Source organism: Apus apus, chromosome 12 (assembly GCF_020740795.1).
Source record: "Apus apus isolate bApuApu2 chromosome 12, bApuApu2.pri.cur, whole genome shotgun sequence".
Lineage (NCBI taxonomy): Eukaryota > Metazoa > Chordata > Aves > Apodiformes > Apodidae > Apus > Apus apus.
The window spans coordinates 1,271,314-1,289,608 of record NC_067293.1 but is presented as its reverse complement, the minus strand read 5'-3'; the positions used below and the strand labels follow the sequence as shown (position 1 = coordinate 1,289,608).

Here is an 18,295-nt window from a genome sequence, read left to right as displayed (position 1 = left end):
TCTTCAAGAAACACAGATGGCACTTCATCATTAACCAGCAACACAGAAATTCAGTGGGACAGCACTGAGGTTCACTGTACCTCCCAAAATATAGACAGGACAGGAGTTCTGAGCGCCCCAGTCTGCAACCTGAAAACAACTACAGCAGAGAAGCTGCAGTGTAATTTACTCATGCCCAATATTATCTTTGAATAAATCCAAGGAATTCTCTAATATGGCAGACATGGCAACATGGGGAGACAAAAGTTGAGATCCCCTTTGGAGAGACACTTCTGCACATGAATACCCTTCTTTGGGCTCAGTAGGAGCTCACTAGAGCTCTGGACCAGGAACTAGACTTCTCATCCACACCTTCCTATTAGACCAAGTCAGAGACTTCCCAGCCTGAAACTGGGTCCCAGATGTTACTCCTGCCCTTCTCTAACAATACTCATCTTTCCTTTCCCTGCCCATATTACATAATAGGCAACTTCATTTATTTATTTTTTCATACAATGTCTTTTCATAACAATAGGGACTATCAGAGACAGAGATAACTTGATGAATTTTTCCTATTATCTAAGAGCTTAGTCACTAGGGGAATTAGTCATGTTCAAAATAACAGCCAGGCTCAAAGAGATTCAGAGCAACCGTTCTGGAGCAAAAGCAGCTAATGTCATAAATACATTAAGATGTTAGCTTGAAGCATTTCAGAGATTTTTCAAGAACTGTTTAAAAAAAGAAAAACCCTTTGACTAGATACAAGGAAATCAGGTTCTCCGCAGTTAAAAAACCACCGCGGTTTGCAAAGCCTGCTGTGCTCAAACCCTGAAACCTGAACACAGGAGGGACAGATGGACTTTGTGACCACACAGCATGTGTGATTTCCCAGCAAGTGCATCCTGCTTGATGCTCTACAAAATACTGCTTCACATTTCTCTAGCACCCTCCAAGCCACGGTCTCAAAGGCTTTTTCAGACATCCCCAATGTATTATCAAGACATATCTCAGGAGAAAGAGAAGTTATCAGCATGTCCGTTATGCAACAGGTACGAACTGGGGCACAGAGCCATGGTTTGCCCATGGGACTAGGGCCAGGCCTCCTCCTAGCCACCCCTGGGATTGACACAAAGGCAACTGCCAGCACATATTTATCCAAATATTTTCGTTTTCCACTCTTTCCTACCCTGGACGTTTATTGTGTACTCTTACAGCAACACTAGGAGCATGCTATAATTGAAAGATTAAAGAAGCCCCAAACTGGAAGTGAAACAGAAAACAGAAACCACGTCAGTGAGAAAAATCCCACAAAGAAATGTATTTGGCAGGACTGACTTAAGGCTTTGGGAGCCTTAAACCACTGCAGCACGGGCAGAATTCTCCAGTGCACAAAGACCTCATTCAACCCAAGTATCCCCCTCAGGTGGCACTAGATCCCAGAATGAACAGGAACAAACTTGCAATGACCCATTCTTCCATGGAGAAGGCCCTCCTTTCTGAGGCTGCAGGGTACTGAGAGGACAGACCAAACAGCATCCTCTGCAGACACCCAAACTGTCGGGCAGATCACTGTGGCTTTGCACTTGACCAGCTGCAAGCAGAGCACTCTCTGTTCCCTTTGATCTCCATGGGAGTCCAGAGTGCTCTGTGCCTCTCAAGTCCCATTTTTCCCTAATGCCTGGATACTGCAAGATCCTTTTTCCATCCATTCCCAGCCTGGCTTCTCACCACCAACTGCATTTACTTATCCAAACTTTCATAAAAGAAACTCAGACCAAAACTGCTTTCTTCCTCTTCTCTTTTCCCAACTTCACATTGAGCTCTTTGGGATTATAGAGTGTGGAGTCTTTGCACTTTACATATCCTGTGCTTTGCAGACTGAAAAGCAGAGAAGAATCAGTAAGGAAAAACATAAGAAAGTTTTCTGCCTGCTGAACTGCCCTGCTCCTGAACTTGCAGTACTTGGCCCTTTTATTCACTGAATTCCTTTTCGATATATTTAAAGTTGTGATGATTTACAATGCTTTTTGTTTATGACAGCAATATAAAATACCAACAGATTGATTTTAAATATTTGAACAATATGCACTGTAAAAATATGGCTATATATACCTGCAAAAAAACCCATCCCAGGACTCTGTATCTGGTGAAGCTAATGGCTGCACTCACTTGGACTTCACAGGCACAACACTAAGCCCAGAATTAGACCCTATGTGAGGAAATACTGAGGACGATGCATGTTTGTCTTTCCTGTAATACAGCCAAAGGCTTGAGGAAAAACTCTGCCCTTATCATTATATTGCAGAAGAGTCTGTATTTTGGCATGATTTAAACCAGCTCATTTGATTATCATGCCAGATCAATATTCCCTGTGAAGAATGCCTAACCCAATAATCATCGTACTGACAATGCTGATCAGATGTGGAGATTTATTCTCATCACTACCAATGACAATTAGTTTCATCTTTCTGGGTTACTAGCAGAGTTTAGAAACTTAGTACCAACAAAGCATGTAAAATACCCTCCTGGGATGCTAGCATAATTGGCAAAACATTAATTGTTTAAAAAACAGAAAGCAGCACATGCAAAGGAGAGAAAAAAAGAAGCCCCACAGCTTAAAATTATGGAACAATGGCTAGGTTTAAGGGGCTGATTTAGAAATAAAGAGCCACCTCCGTGAGAACAAAAGGTACTATCACTTGTAAAATATTAGTGACACACTTCTGAGTAATGACTAACTCTGCAAAGGAGCGGGTCTGATTCTTTAACCCAACCAGCACTGAGAACAATAGAAAACAGCACTCACTGCTGTGCAGAACTTGTGAGAAATCACTCTAAAACCCAGGTTTAGACCAACATGCCTGAGCAGAACAAAGTCCAAGGATAACATGAAAGACAAACTTCTATTGCTGTTCTTTAGTAGATACACAGAAAATAATATCAGAGTGAAAAATGACAGCTGAAATGCCATAATAGACGCTCAGTGCTCATGAAAATGGGCCCAGTGTTGCACTAGATGAAAGGCTAAGGCTCTTCACTGTATGGCATGCAGCTTAATGTGTGTGAATGGATCAGCCAACCTTCAGTTAGGAGCAAACTGAACCATTTCATTTTTCTGTAGCACATTTTAGTCGTAGACCGAGATGATAATATTCACACCAACTTGCTGAAATGCAGCTACTTCTGGTGTGGAATAACTCATCTGTCTAGCAGAGTACACCAATGTGATCCAACATTTTAAGTACTAAAAATCAAGGAAACTTACCAATGGAACAACAGGCAAAGTCTGCACTAGATGGAATATTGCTATCTGCGTTGGCATTCAGCCAGGAGATCTGGACCAATATGCCTTGTCTTGCAAAAAGAGAGTTGGATTTGTACAGACCAAGCATCACCAGGACGTTGGCTTTGCAGCCCAGCACCTTTGAGCCCAGGAGCACTGTCCACTTGGACCTCAGCCCCACATCCCCAGGGAACCAGGCTCGTCACTCGCAAGCAAATGCAAAGATCTCTGCGGAATTTATCTTACTTGACTCAGTTTTACTTTCTTGATTTGTAATAATTTTTTACCTTATTTTCAGATGATCTACAGATACGTGGAGTATCTTCAAATACTACTGAGGTTGGTAAACTGCTGTATAAAACACAGAAACCACAGCCCTCTCTTTCATTTTTCCCTAATTGGAAGGAGCAATATTGGGAAAATTCTGGGTAGAACCTGTTTCAAAATCAATCACTGGAGTTTCACTTTCCCACGAAAATATTTTAAATTACAGGCTATAATTTCCAAGACAATAAAAGATTAGACTTATCAGAACAAAAAAACAAAGTCTCCCTTATTGCCAGCAGCAAGAAAGAAGCTGGAAAGGTAAGAGGGAGAGAAAATGTCAGGTCTTGTGCTATGTCAATTAAAAAAGCAGTTTGCCCTGCACCACATCCCCTCCCCTTCAGAGCTCAGCAGTCACCCAGGAGGAAACGAAAGAGGCTGAAAGAGCCCCATCCAGCTTCCCATCACCACTTTTCTTTCAGCATAGTAATCTCTGAAAACGCCAGTCGGCGAATGGGTGAAAGGCGATTTGTGTTGCTTAGACACCGGCGGAGAGGAGCAAAGTGCTCTGCTGGTGTGCATGGGGGAGGTGTGGGGACAGGGTGGCAGAAGAGAAGGAAAAACCTGGATGCTCAGAGGGTGGGAGGAGGTGAGAAAACTGCCGAAGTGTTGCTGGGTGGTAGACAAATCTTAAATGGGACCCTAAACAAATCTGCTCTCTGCTGCAGGCTGCTGTTTGCACCTCCACACCACGCTCGCAGCTTTAGTCTTCCAGAAACAGAAATCATTAAGCTACTCTTTGTATAAGTATCTGGGAGGGACGGAGGGCAGGAGCAAGCTGCACCGGGCAGCACGGAGCTGGAGCTGGGCACCAGTAGAGAAAGGGCAGCGATTTCTGCGCTGGCTCCAAAATCATCCCGGCTGCCAGCAACATGTGCCGCGTGCCCCCGACAGAGCCCACAGGCAGGGGCTGAGCCAGGTGACGCCAGCAGTCCGTGCAGCCCCGGTGCTGCCAGCCACCCCGAGCGGGTCCCTGCCCGGGGACCAGCCCCGAGGGATGCCCCGAGGCTCCCCGCTGGATGGAAGACGCCAAGGGAAGGGCAAAATAAAAAAATAATAAAAAAAACAACACTGCAAAACGCAGCTCAGCGGAGAGGGAAAAGCCACTGTAAAACAAAGCTGTACAAGGAGGGAGAGCCGGGAGGAGGAGGATCTCGGTAACAACCACATCTCTTCACAGGGAAGTTTCTGAACGAAAAACACAGACCCTTGCGGAGATGGGGGGACTTCCCCGCTTTCCCTTCTGGCAGACACAGCCCCTCAGAGCTGTCCTCCACGCACAGTGAGTGCATCTGCAAATTACCACTTTTTTTTTTTTTTTTTTTTTTAAGCAGAGCTGTCACTGTTCAAACCGCTGTTCTGAAGCCTCTGCACTTCAGAGGAGTGTTTTACAGTCTGATGCAAGCAAAGGCAGGGATGCTCCAGCTCAGCAGCAAATTCAGGCTCCCCCTGCACCGCAACTCATCATGCACAGAAGGGGCAGAGCTGACAGGTCCCAGTGGCGGTAACGCTGCCGACAGCCAGCATCCCTGCTCCCGTACGCCTCTCCTGCCGGTCGGCTCCCCCAGCTGTTACATCCCCCACCCGTTACACCCCCCACCCGAGCACCTGGAAAATCCTTTGCTTTCTTCTCAAACCCACCCGTTCACCGTACTGAAACCCACCTCCCCAGCCCCTGCCGAGCGCCGCTCCCCCCCTCCCACACCCCAACGCATGCACATCCTCCTTCCTTTCTTTTAATTTCTTCTTTTGCTCAGCAGTTTGGGAACACGGAGTCCATAAAATGGCTACACAGTGATCAATGGTTTCAAGGACAGGGAGTAAAGGAGGAGTCAGGAGATAGGATGGAGGTTTATTTCCCCATCAAAGTACTGCAATAAGAGGAAAAGAGAAAGACATAGCTACCTGAACTCACCATTCCTGATCCATCCCTTAGCCACTGCATCTTGCTTCTGATGATGTCCTTATTATCAGGGAGGGGAAAAAAAAAAAATCCCTACTGCCTGGCGAGAGCTGGCAGGAAAAAAAAAAAGAAGCCCCCCACCCCCACCCTAGCCTGGAGCTTTCAGTCAGACATCCCTCAGCCCGGCAATCCCGTGCCTGTTAAGAGCGCGTTATTAGCAGCCTCCTCACTACCTGGGATTGTAGTTACTTATTTCAGTCACACACTGAGGGATTTGAGGGGAGGGGGGTGTCCTGTTTTTTCCCTTGCCATGCTTTGAAACTCTGCAGGAGAAGAGGGGGAGGAAGGGGGGAACTATGAAAACTTCAGGAGGGTCCCTGCAGGCACTAAACACCCCTGTCCTCCTGCCAGTGGGTCACTCTTGCCCCTGGCACTATGGGACTCCAGATCTGCAGAGCCATCACATGCCTCCATGCTCAGCAGGGGGCTGGGGATTTTGCTGACGTTTGAAGGGCAGGAAGTTCTCACTCTGCTCTCCACATGAAGGAGAAGTCCCCCTTCCCACCAAAACATCCCAGCCCAGAAAAGTGCTATACCTGCCCAGGGTTATCGTCCCCCCAGCACCCACACTCTACTCCTTACTAAAGGTTTTAATCTCCCACCCACTCCCCTTATTTTTTTCTGACCTTCTGGTCAGAGCAAGGAAACAACAGCCTCTGCACAGTTAGAAAAGACAAGACACTCATGAAGCGTTCGTCACCAAGACGGCCACCCACCATGCCGGGGTAGATGAGATCAGTCTGTCTGGCGCTGGTTAGTAGAGGCAGCGATAGCATATGGGATGTGCACAGCCAACTGGAAACAGGATTGAATCCTCTTGCTTCCTCCAGCTGGGACACGTATGTCGACATGGTTCTCCCCATTTTACAGAGAAGACGTGGAAATCAAAAGGAGATAGCCAAGGCCGCTCAAGAGGCTGTTGCGCTGCCGCCGCAGCCCTTTGCCACCCTCCGGCGCCGCGTGCCCGCAGGAAGGGGCAGTCCGTCACAAGCACTGACGCACACCTGAGTACTGGCAAAACACCCCACCAATATTCCCAGTGCCTCCTCTTTGGCAGCTGATGAAGCCTGCAACTAGCTTCAGTGGAAGGGGAGGGCAGGTACAAATTGTGGAGACAATGTGGGAAATGGCCGACATCCTGCTCTGGATACAGAAGCAGCCCACAGCCAGGATATTCATACACTGGTTAAGCTGGATATACTGGATCCACGTGCAGGATATACTGCAAAACCTGTAGAGAAGCTACAGTCTCCTCTGTTATGTTTGCAGAGGAGTTAGGGTTGTGTTTGAATGTGGTTCTTTTTCCTTGCACTCCTGCCTCAAAGGCAGAAGGGCATTTGAATCTCCTGCTCCTGACCTCCAGAGGAGTCAACATTTTTCCTGCAGCTGGAGATTTTGAGTCAGGAAACAACAGGCAGCTCCTCGTGACTGCCACTTTCTGCTCACCCTGTGCTGCTCAGCAGGATGTGTGAGGATCAGAGCCTGGGTGTCTTCACTTATTTATTTAAATAGGACAGAACAAAAGTACAGCTCAGAGTGAAGGGATGCTGCCCAGCATTTTTGCATTGCTTGGGCCCCATGGAGCCTGCTCTAGTTACATCATGCCATATTCCATCACCTTTTATATAGGCACTGACAGTCATCATTCCCAGAGATGGCTGACAGAAAAGTCAAGAGGCAAAAACTTAAGAGACATCCTAACTCTTGAATTCTGTCTAGGTTTCCTATGTTAAGTGACAGAAATCTGAGGTAAGTTATCTACATGCAAAGAAGGACTCTGGTCTGAAAATCACATCTCCTAAAACTGTTCTGGAACATTGTGTTGTCAGTCTGGGTCTGCTTCCCACCAGGTAGTGCCCAGTTTCTGGCATGTGTTGGCCATGTCTGTGTGCAGCCCTAGTTTTCACAGAACTTGCACATCATCTGTTTGGGATGTCAGTCAGACGCAGCACAGCTTCACCAACTGATTCAAAAGCTGTAGGGGCTGGGGACAGCTAGGACAGAGCAACTGCCAAACTGACAAGACATCCTGAATGCACGGCCATTGTTTCCTTCAGAAAATCGGACTAAAATTAAAAGTAATGATCAAGTTATCTGATGGGTAAATGTTTTTTCTACAAAGAAATACTGAATGAGAGATCTGCATTATTGTCACACACAAATACAAGAAATACACAAGTTCATCTTTAAAACAGGCACTGTGTCATCCCAGTAACTCCACTAAATTCAGTCACAGTTACACCCATTTTAGCCTTGGCAGTGCAAATGGAGGGAGACGTTGTCTGGCACATCCCACCCCGTTGCTCTAATTGGTAAAGTGGATCTGGAGGAGGACAATTTTTGTTGAGGCTTGTTACAGTTTCTGTCCTCCTACTGTCAGTTGTTGATCAGGCCTGTCGATAAGGCTGCTATTCCATTGTTTCACTTCCTATCCCTTGTTTACACTAAGCTGATTTCAGAAGTAAACCAAAGGTTGCCAGGTTAATTCTTGCTCCCTGTGAAGGTGACAAAAGGCAACAAAGACCAGAGATTAGCCAAATCCCTGAATCGGCATCAGTCTGCACACAAATCCAATCTTGCCCAGACCAGGGGCAGTGATTCTCTCTGGCACATGCCATCTTGGTAAGAGCCCAGTGATGCTTCCTCTGCCAAGAACATGCACCTCTGTTGCTTTACTCTCGATGCAAAGCATTGTGCAGCCAGCTAGTGGGCAGGGGACCAAGCCCAGAGTCCTGCCAGAGCAGAGGACGCAAGAGGAAGAGCCACCCATAAGCTTCTCCACTGGAGCAAGCCCACTATGGAGGAAAGTACGTGCCTTTCAGGAAAGGGCACCACATCTTGGCTCCTCTGCCCAGCATTCCAACAAGGATGCTGCAACCGGGCGCATGTGACTGCAGAGTGGGTAAGCCCTACCAGCATGTAGTATTTTCTGGGTAAGCCCAGACATGTAGTATTTTCAACAACACTGAGTCATGCTGAGCACTACAGAGCGGTGCCTGTGGACACTGCACTGGTAGTAAAATCCCTATTGCCAAAGGGGAAACAGAGGCAAGTTCCACTGTGCAGCATCTGGGCACAGAGTTTGCACTGCAGGCTCCTGCCCTGTGATTTAGCTTACAAAAATTGTGACTTCTGTTACTAATGGTGGTGAATAATTCAATATTGCTTGAGATACTATGAGGAAATCCCTCTCTTTCTAGAAAGGCACTCAAGACATGGGTAACAGAGAAAGGTCCTTTCAGCTGTCCCTTCCTTCCCTACCACTCCATGGCTCATAGAAGGTGGGGATGTGTCACAGCTGCCTCTGCAGAGGATCCCATCACTGGAGTGCCAGCACTGCCACCAACTCCCTGGAGTAACTCCTACACCTGAGACAACACAAAGGAGCATCAAGTCTTCCCAGGGATGCAGGGAAGACATTTTTCTTGAGTGAGGAGAGCTGGTCTTCCGTTTGTCTGGAGGATTGCTCCAAACTAAGTCCCTGTAAGAACTCTCACATTTCTCATTGATAACATCTCATTCTCAGCAGAGCTGTGGTCTGGTCACATTTCACCTGCCACAGACTCTAAAAGTCTATTTCCCTAGAGAATAAGGACCAAAACCAGCTGGAGTGTTTCAGCCTCAGATAGCTGCTTCTGGATCCCCACTGACTGCACAATTCCTTTTGCCACACTGCAGTTGGAGAGGGACTCCAAAGCAAAGCAAACAGGTATGAGCAGAAGGACACTTGCTATCACATCGCACTGCTGAAAAAGCAAAAAGTAATCTCCATCCTTGTAGCACATCCAGTACATTTGGAGTCATGTAAGTGACACACCTGAGACTTAAACAACATTCCCACTGCGATCTGCTGTCTGATCCAATATACACAGACACCCACCCTGCTCTCCCACTGTTATTTACTATGGTGCTGTGGTACTGCAGCTTTAGGGTGCGGATCCCTCGCTCATGACAGATCCAAAACACAACATTGGGATCCCAGACTTGGTGGTTATTTAATTTTCTTGCAACCTGCAAAAGCAGAAAAGGAAGCACAGCAGCGTTACAGGATTTTACCTGCCTCCTCTAATCTCTTTTCTTCACTATATTGTATTACCACATCAGCACTGAAATCTCCTTTAGATCTTCAAGGCCTTCTTTCTTTAATCCCACTCTAAGAGTATCGCTATAAACAGCTCTCTGGATGTGGACACTTTCCAAGACACTTCTCCCTCCCCTGCTGCTGCCTCCACAAGGGGATTTCCCTTACTTTGCTTTTCACCCACTCTCTCCTTCCTCCCCAGCTACCATTCCCTGGAAGCACTGGAGAGTACCCCCCAGCAAACGCCTCCCCATCCAAATTCCAGCCCTGAATTGCCTCATTGAGGTGGGAGCCCAACTGTGCTCTTCGGAGAGCCCTGTCACACAGTGGTTATTCCATTGCTGCAGAAGGCAGATCTTCTTCATTACATATCAGAGAGCACAAATATGTTCCTGCAGCCATTGTCTCTATTGAACTGCAAAGAAAAAGAATCAAATCCTACAGGTTAATTAATGAGAAAGGAGGGGAATGTGTCTAACCTCTACTAGGAATTATCCAGCCTGGCTTTATAAACCAATCAGCCACGCTACACAGCTATGAAATACATACCTTCCTTCAGGAAAAAAAACTCCAAACCCTGTGGAATACTCTCCTAATGGCCCAGTGTCTCTCAGATTAGCACAGCAATAACGCAGCGCTTCAGGCTCTGGCGAAGTATTATTATTATTTATGGTATATTACTAGATAGTTTGTTCTTTAATAGGAGATGACATATTCAGAAGTTCCAGATACGAGCATTCTTCTGAACTAACTCTGACACAAAGATAGCTTTAGTCATAAATTATAGGACTTGAACAAGTGCACAAAAATAATTTGCTCTGATGTAAACCATCGGGATCTTGCTGTTTATCACAGAGAGGGAAAACAATTACTATCTCCCTCTTGCAGCTGCAAACCTGGAACACAAGGTCTCCCCCCGCCTTGCCCAAAGTTACACATCAAAACAGTGGCAGGGACACACTGGGGAGCCCAAACTTGTCTCTTTCTGCCCCAAACCACTTTTCCAGTCCAGATCAGATAATGTGTATGTATATATAATGTGTATGTACACTCCATATGCTGACATAAACCAGAGTTATTTCTAGTTTAATTCTGCATATCTCACATTGTTATTTGGTATCTTGGCATTTAGCAGTCACAGTGCAAACAGACACCGGTCTAGTTTCAGGCAGAGGTACATATCACACACAGCTTGATCCTACAGCAAAGGAGGAAACTGATGGAATGGGCCACAACCACACTGTCCACAGACTCCTCCCAAGGAACTTTTTGTTTGATTTTACTAACTAAATGACACCTTTTATTTTTGAGAAGGTGAAAACAAACTAACTTTCATGAAACCCTAGCGGAAAACCACAGTTTGGAAATCTATTTTTTAAAACATTTTTTTTTATAAAGTAAACCCTTTAGTTCACACTATCTCCCAGACACACACACACGTTCCTCCCACCCCTCTCCATGTTGCAGGAAGGCTGGGGTGAGCCCCAGCCCCTGGGAAGGCAGCAAAACATGCAAGTCCCATCCCTACCTGCCTCCCCTCCAGAACCGCTCCTTTGTCAAGCTGTCTCCACAGTTTGCATCTTGTTTACTATTCCCTTTTCCTTGTCATCCCCATCTGACTGACAAGACGACTCATGCCTGAACCCATTTGATTTGCTAATATCTTTCAACTTTTTCCAGCAGTGGCATTTTTAAAACTCCCACACCTGCCTTTATGAAACCACGGCAGTCTGTTGCCAAGGAACACGTTCTGTTGCTATGACCTCTGTTTTAGAGGCAAAAATTAATAACCTGCAGTCAAATTAAACTCTGAGGGTGATGAGGAAAGCACCCCAGTTCAGATCCCCAAGCCAGTTAAAAGTCTCTTTATGTTCAAGTCTTTATGTCCTGCAACTAGCACTGCCCTAGTTCTGCTTATTCAGGGAAAATCCTATGGAGATTTAAAAAAGGAATAAAACTAAATTTGAAAAAGGGCTTTACAAGTAGCACAATACTCATATATAAATAAGTTTGTGTACTTAGCAAGACATCTGCAGCCAAAAAAAGATTTTCTTTAAAGAAAACCAGAGCTTAATACTACTATTCACGAGAAGATCTACAGGGAAACAATAGATGCTCCCTGGGGTCATGCATTTTAAGCTCGGAAGGGACTGGCAAAGCCATATACCCTGCAACCGTGCTCCTCCCTCTTGCCTGGAGGGATGTTCCCTTGCAGGATTCAGAGACAGAGCCTCCAAGCACGGCCACGGGGCTCTTAAAGCCCTCCCCATCACAACATCGAGAGCTGCATTCACAGCCGAGCTCCCTCCTGCCTGTCCCCTCTCCCCCACCCAAATCCAGTGGGGATTTCACTGGAGCTGGGTGCCTTCAGACAAAGCATCCCAGCCTGGTCCTACACCCACAAATTTATACTAAACCCTGTAACAGAAATGTTTTCCTCCTGTTGAGGCATCTGCACCTGCAGAAACCACAGCAGTGCGATGGCATGGTGTGATCCAGCCAAGGCAGAGCTCCCACTGAAGTCCATAGGATTACTGCTGGAATAACAAGTTTACAGTTTGGCTCACAATAGACAAAGCTATTGTCCAAAAAAAACAAGCAGAAAACAAGACCTCACATCTCGATCAAGCAGGTGCAGGCTTAATGAGCAGGTCATATTTATGAGGTTATGGCCACAGTTCACCAAAATTCACAGAGATGCAGAGAAGTCTTTCATACTCACTTGTCACTCTTTTAGCTCTGTTATTTAATACAGGCTGTGACCTGTGGCCCTGGACAGTGAGCCTAAGCAACTCAGCTTGCAACCATGTCTTCAGGTGGTCTGAGCAACAAGTGCTTAGTAAGAGACCCTCAGCCAAGCCAAGTGTACAGAGAGGAGCCAACCCTGGGGCAGGGAGGGCTCCTGGAGCAGATGAATCTCAGCCCTTCAAGTATGGGACATCTGGTGATGGACACCCAGAACAATGAGGACTGTTATGACTGTCTATCTTAGGATGATCTAGATTTAGTCCTTACATGCATGTTATTGTAATGTGCCTGGGTCAGGCCAAGCTCAAGGTTTCTAGTGCTGTTCTGCACATTTCTCCTGCCTGCCATCAGCTGCACCGGCCAGGGCACAGATGGGCAAGTGAAACAGGCAGGGAAAGGAGCAGCTGGGACCAGCCCCAGCCTCACCAGGAGAACTTCTTGTGCTGGAGCATCATCTGCCACACTCCAATCAGCATAAGGAAACCTCTTTGCTGAGTCGCTCTATTAACTGGAACTACTGACTTTCAGAGTCAGGAAAATAACCCAGGGAGATGCTCTCCTGCAATACTTCTTGCTGCTAAAGCATCATGAGGTTTCCCTTCTAAGAAAGCACTGTCTTGAGTCACCCACTGGAGTCAAAAGGAAGCAGAGAGGCTCTTCCCCACCCACTATCAACTGAGGGATGTAAATTCACCTGATAAATAGTACTGCAGGCAGAAGGCTGCAACTCTTTGAACCTACTAAATTTGCTGCTTTCATTGCAGGCTACTTTTCAAGACCACTGCAAGTCCCACAGTCCCCTCATCAAACTTTCATTGACACAGCCAGTCCACAGGTCCTCCCCACCGAGCTCAATCTGCAAAGGAAACCTTCAATCTTGTTTCATTTTCAGAAGCAGACAAAATCCACTTTCTGACACTGTCTTTCTTAAACCCTCCATCCATGTTCTTCTGTCTAAACCGACAACTCTTTGCTGGTGTCCTTTGAAATTGTTAAAACTCATCAGCCTACAATAATTATTACCTCAATGGTTTAACTCCAAATGAAATTATATCCCTCTTGGGCTTGTTTTATTATTGCAGAGGAAACAGGCCATAGGCTCAAAGAGTCTCTGGCTTTGCCAGGAAGAAGGCAGTAGGAAGGGGTACTGCTCTCCCACTGTTCCCATGTCCTTCGTTCTGCGCTGCCATGCTGAGCGTTACACCGGATCAGTGCGGCCGGGTGTGCAGCAACAGGAGGAGACAGGCAGATCCAGGAGGAGCCAAAGGTTTCCCCATGGAAGCCATTTCACAGCAGACATAGCTGACAGCAAACACAGGGTGTAAAACATGGACAAGGATCACCTAACATCTCCCAAAGCATTTACAATTTTAGGTCATAAATCAACAGAAAGTCTACTGAGGTCAAATCTCAAGAGCAGTTATACAGCTGTGGTCACATAAATAAAGGGGTTAAAAACAGCTATGGCACTGCCTGGAAAGCCCTTCTGGAGAAAAGCAATTATTTCATTAAACGTCCCCACATACACACGAAGCCAGAAATATGTACCATTCTCCCCCTCTAGTGGCTGGAGGCTTGGAAATTAAAAGGATGGAAACTGGCCCTGCAATTCCTGGAAACAAATGGAGTTGGCCCAGTCTGTCTGTCCCCCAAAACCCTCACAGAGCCAGCAGTCATCCCGACATCCTTTGCAATAGTCACTCCCCATCAGCACTATACAGAATAAGGCAAAGGTATCTAAAATCCAGCCTGTTTTCACTAGATGCCCGCAGGTTACTGGACCATAGTCACTTCCTACATGTTTTGCCTGTGTTTGTTTTTCTTCTCCACAACGTCCCACTTTGTCAGACTAGTACTTGTTAATGCACCACTGCCAAGAACATACAAGAGCTGCTCTGTGTTGATTCTCACCGTATCATCCTACACCAGTCAGTCTGCCAGGTCTGCTCACACCTTACCATGTCAGTGTACTTGTAGTAAAGCACAAAGCATAAAAGTCACCCTGAGATTGTCTGAGCACACAAAGAGAGCATTAGTGAGACAAACCAAGTGTATAACTTGAGGTGATATAATACAAAAAGGTGCACAACAAACTGTTTCTGAATATACTTAGTGTTAGAATTGCTGGAGGATTTTACAGACCACAAAATATTGAGCTCTGTGCCACACTTCAGTATCCCAGATTTGGTTAAATGGCTTCTCTATTTATAGGAGGGCTGAGACTTGTTTCCACATCAGCCTTCTGCCACTCAACCCATACTCTAAGGATAGCTAGCATGGTGCATGACTTTCATTTTCAATAAACGTAGCACTGTTTAGAACAACAACATTCTTGGAAGGAAGACAACACTGCACTACCAGTTCAAGACAGTTCCTTCCCACTAACTGTGATACAATTCAACCTTTTCATTTATTTTAGCTAAAAAAACAAAAGTCACACTCGGTAACAGGCCTCATTACATCAGCACAAAATGGATGGGTGTGGATATGAATGCTGGATGAATATTCTCAACAACACTAAAAATGTTCTTATAAAAGGCTAGAGAAAAAGGAGGGAAGAGGTGAAGGGAGCTGTCCAAGTGAGTTGGTGGTTTTGATTCAAAGATAACACTTGCAGATATTCTTTGCAGTTTTTCCAGGCTTGCATGCCAGCCAGAGGCATATCTGAGTCTCTTCAACAGCCTTGGGAAAAGAGGGTGAGTTTGAAGTGGGGAGGTCCCAAGCTTTGTACAACCAGGAAAAAGAACATCCAGAAGGAAAACCTGTTTTGAACTTGCCTGGGAAAGGTCAATAGAGCTCCCCACAGCCCCTCTGGCCATTTTCTCAGCCACTTCTCTCCCAGGGCCCCTAAGGAGATGTAGGTACAGTGCTATGCCTGGCAGGGGCTTTGGTGAGATCAGCCTCATTTTGTGACCATAAACATTTATATGTTGATTTTTGAGGAAGTGGATGCAAGCCTGAATACATTCACAGAGATGTTAAAAACCAAATTTATGCCAAAATTGCATTAAGCCATATTTAATCCAAACCCCATTAAACTGCCCCAGCCTTTTCCTGCATTTCCTTCACAGCTACTCACGACTCATGGGAGCCAGCTCTACCATTAGCCTTCCCAAACTGTCCTTTGCCACTTGGTACTTTGACTGGCAGTGAAACTTATAATTGGGTCCCAAATGTGCCACAACTTCACTGCTGAGTGCAAAGGATTAGGCAGAGGTAAAGACTTGAGGAACCCATGTGATATGAAGTCAGAACACCATCTATCACCTTCTGAAGTGCTAAATATACCTGTATTTTACTATATACTTAGTTACTTAGCTATCTGAAGAGCAGTCTATACCAGTCCCTAAAGAAGACAGTTTGCTATTTATATATAATGTGCTTAGCAATTTTTGTCACTACAGTTGCACAGATATATTCTACACAGGGCTTTTCATTCTTACAAACTTCAACATGGGAAAAACGTATGCTACCAAGTAATCTTCACAGGTTCTTAGAAAGAGATGATGTCAGGCAGGATGAGTGTCCTAACACCTCAAAGAGTGAAATTCCTGTAAACTGACAGTTTGAACAATGTTTAGAATATGGCATGAAAAGTTACAGGCAGCCATTGAAAATTTTCCTGTGTTCTATCTACAAGAATGGTAGATTTTTGTGCTTTACCCTAGATTTTCACAAAATAAAGATGTACATAGAGTCCCTCAAAAAAGAAATATGCAAAATTACTTTTTTAGGCCAGGGAAGACTGCAAGATCATCTTTGCAAATTTTTCCCTAAATCTAAAGCTTCTGGAAACAGAACAGACACACTGACTCACATGGCTAAAGACAATCACTGATACTCCTTAAATCTTGACTGTGAAAAAACAAGATAGAATCAAAGGCATAGTGCTAAAACAAACACTGGGTGCTGCTTGCTGAAACTCTCTGCCAGACAGGACCTATAATGGCATTTGAAACACATGACGTGCACAACATGGTTCAACCAAGCTGCACCCGAGGCTATAAATGCAGCCAGAAAACTCCTCTTGAGTGTGCTGATCCAAGCAGCCTGCTTGCCATTTAGCACCTGGATCTTGCTAGTTTGTTGTTTGGGTTTTTTTTCAAGGGGCTGGGTTTGAAACCTACAAGATTGTTAATAATCCACAATTTTTCTTAATTAAAACATGTTGTGAAAATAGAAAAATAGCCTTTTGGGGATAGCAGAGTAACTGTAGAGGCATCACAAAAATATTCCTGTGTGAAGTGAAAAGGTGTGAAATACATGTTCTTAAAAAGAAATGTGTGGCTTATGCTTTACTCTGCTTCCACTATGTAGCCATATGTTGGCTGCTTAATAACTCAGTGCTTGGCCATTACCCCACTTTGTGTCTAGATAAGCACAACTGATGCACAGTTTGGGGTACATATATACTTAATACTGGTACTTTCAGTGGGTAACAATGTTCAGGTGTCAGCTCTGCCAGAAGGAGAAAACAGAGCAAATCGCTTTGTTAAGAACACACTGATTCCACACAAGTCACATATAGGAAGGAGGGAGGGGCTTCCTCTGTGTCTCCGGTCTCTCACTGATACATAGGTCTTTACATTATAAAGACACACAACCACACAATTTCCCTCCAGCTCTGAAGAGCAGCCACAGCTTGAGTAGAATGTTCCAGCTCCCAGCTGGCACAAAGCAATGTGAACACAGAAGGTAAGGGGATGCTGGAGAGATGGCACCTCATTGGCAAACAGCAGCTAATGACTCACGTACCAGGCTCTGCATAATTACTTCAACAATTTCTTCTTTCCAAGTAAAACATCCTTGTTACATGGTAGCTCACTGCTTAAGTTCCTGGCTCAAAGATGCTTTCACTTGCAGCTGCCTAATCCTAGTTACTTTGGTTGTACATCAAAAATGTCACCCAGTGGATCCTCACACATCAACTCAGTAGGCAAAGAGGTTTTGCAAAATGTTACCCTCTTCTTTGGGACTAACTGTACTTAAAAGATGTATTCACAGCACTGTGACGTACCCAGGCTAGTTATGACCTCCCCAGATAGGAAGCAGAAATGCATCAGGGAGTTCTCCCCTGCCAGCCTGCCGACGTGAAGCAGATTTTCCCACAGGAGCTGCTCAGAACCAGTGAGCACAGTGGTTTAAAGCAAGTCCAGCACAAGCTACAGTCCCAGCAAATGTCTTCTCCCAAGGATGGCAAAACCTTGTGCCACTGGGGTAGTGCTATCTACTTACCCCAAAGTCTGGGGCTGTGACCTAGTTTTACCTACATACATATATACTCTACGTGGAGATAAAATGCATATTGCTTGAGGTCATTACACGATGATATAAATTGCTGGTTATCGGTTGGTAGTTTTTCATTGGTGGCAGAACAACTGGCCTCCTCTTCGTGTCCAGTCACTACATGTGTTGGAAAGAATAAGTCTTCCCCACAAAAGGTGGAGAACTTAAGAGATATTAAAATTCCATGACAGCTCTTTTGCACACTTGGTATCTGGGGGGTACCAGAGATGGCTGATCCTTTCTTGGATACTGAATAACTGATTCCCCTCCTGTTCTCTCTGTAATGACAATACATTTGTCCCAACCAAGACCAGCAAGGGCAGAATGGTGTCATAACATCCTTCTAATCACATTTCTTATGACTAAGTGACATGACTTTGTCCTAGACTAGAAACAAAATAGTTATCTTCTACAAGAGGAGAAATTTTGTTTAACCCAAAAAGGAAAGAGTCAGTTAACTTTTCCAACACAAAGTCAAGCAGATAGTTCTCTAGCCATGCTTTGTTTACACCAGCAACTCTAAGTGATGCTTCATGTTTCTTCGGTTACATTTCTTCCAAAACTTGTCCTGAGTTTTTAGACTTGCAAAAGTTTACTGGAAAATAAAGAAAAACTGGATTTTGGCAAAGAT

General features: G+C 45.3%; 1 protein-coding gene across 9 annotated transcripts in view; it reads right to left on the bottom strand.

Annotated features, from left to right (window-relative positions):
• Positions 1 to 18,295, bottom strand: part of ARHGEF9 (Cdc42 guanine nucleotide exchange factor 9) — a 215,639-nt gene that overhangs the window by 115,704 nt on the left and 81,640 nt on the right. The window contains exon 1 of one of the 9 annotated variants that reach the window (XM_051630754.1): positions 6,266 to 6,504. The exons of 6 other annotated variants lie outside the window; for them this stretch is intronic. In XM_051630754.1, coding sequence (XP_051486714.1) covers positions 6,266 to 6,412 — 147 coding nt within the window. In that variant the 5' untranslated portion in view covers positions 6,413 to 6,504. Of the gene's footprint in view, positions 1 to 5,491; positions 5,747 to 6,265; positions 6,505 to 18,295 lie in introns of those variants that run through there. 2 more of the 9 variants (XM_051630755.1, XM_051630761.1) reach the window with 2 other exon arrangements.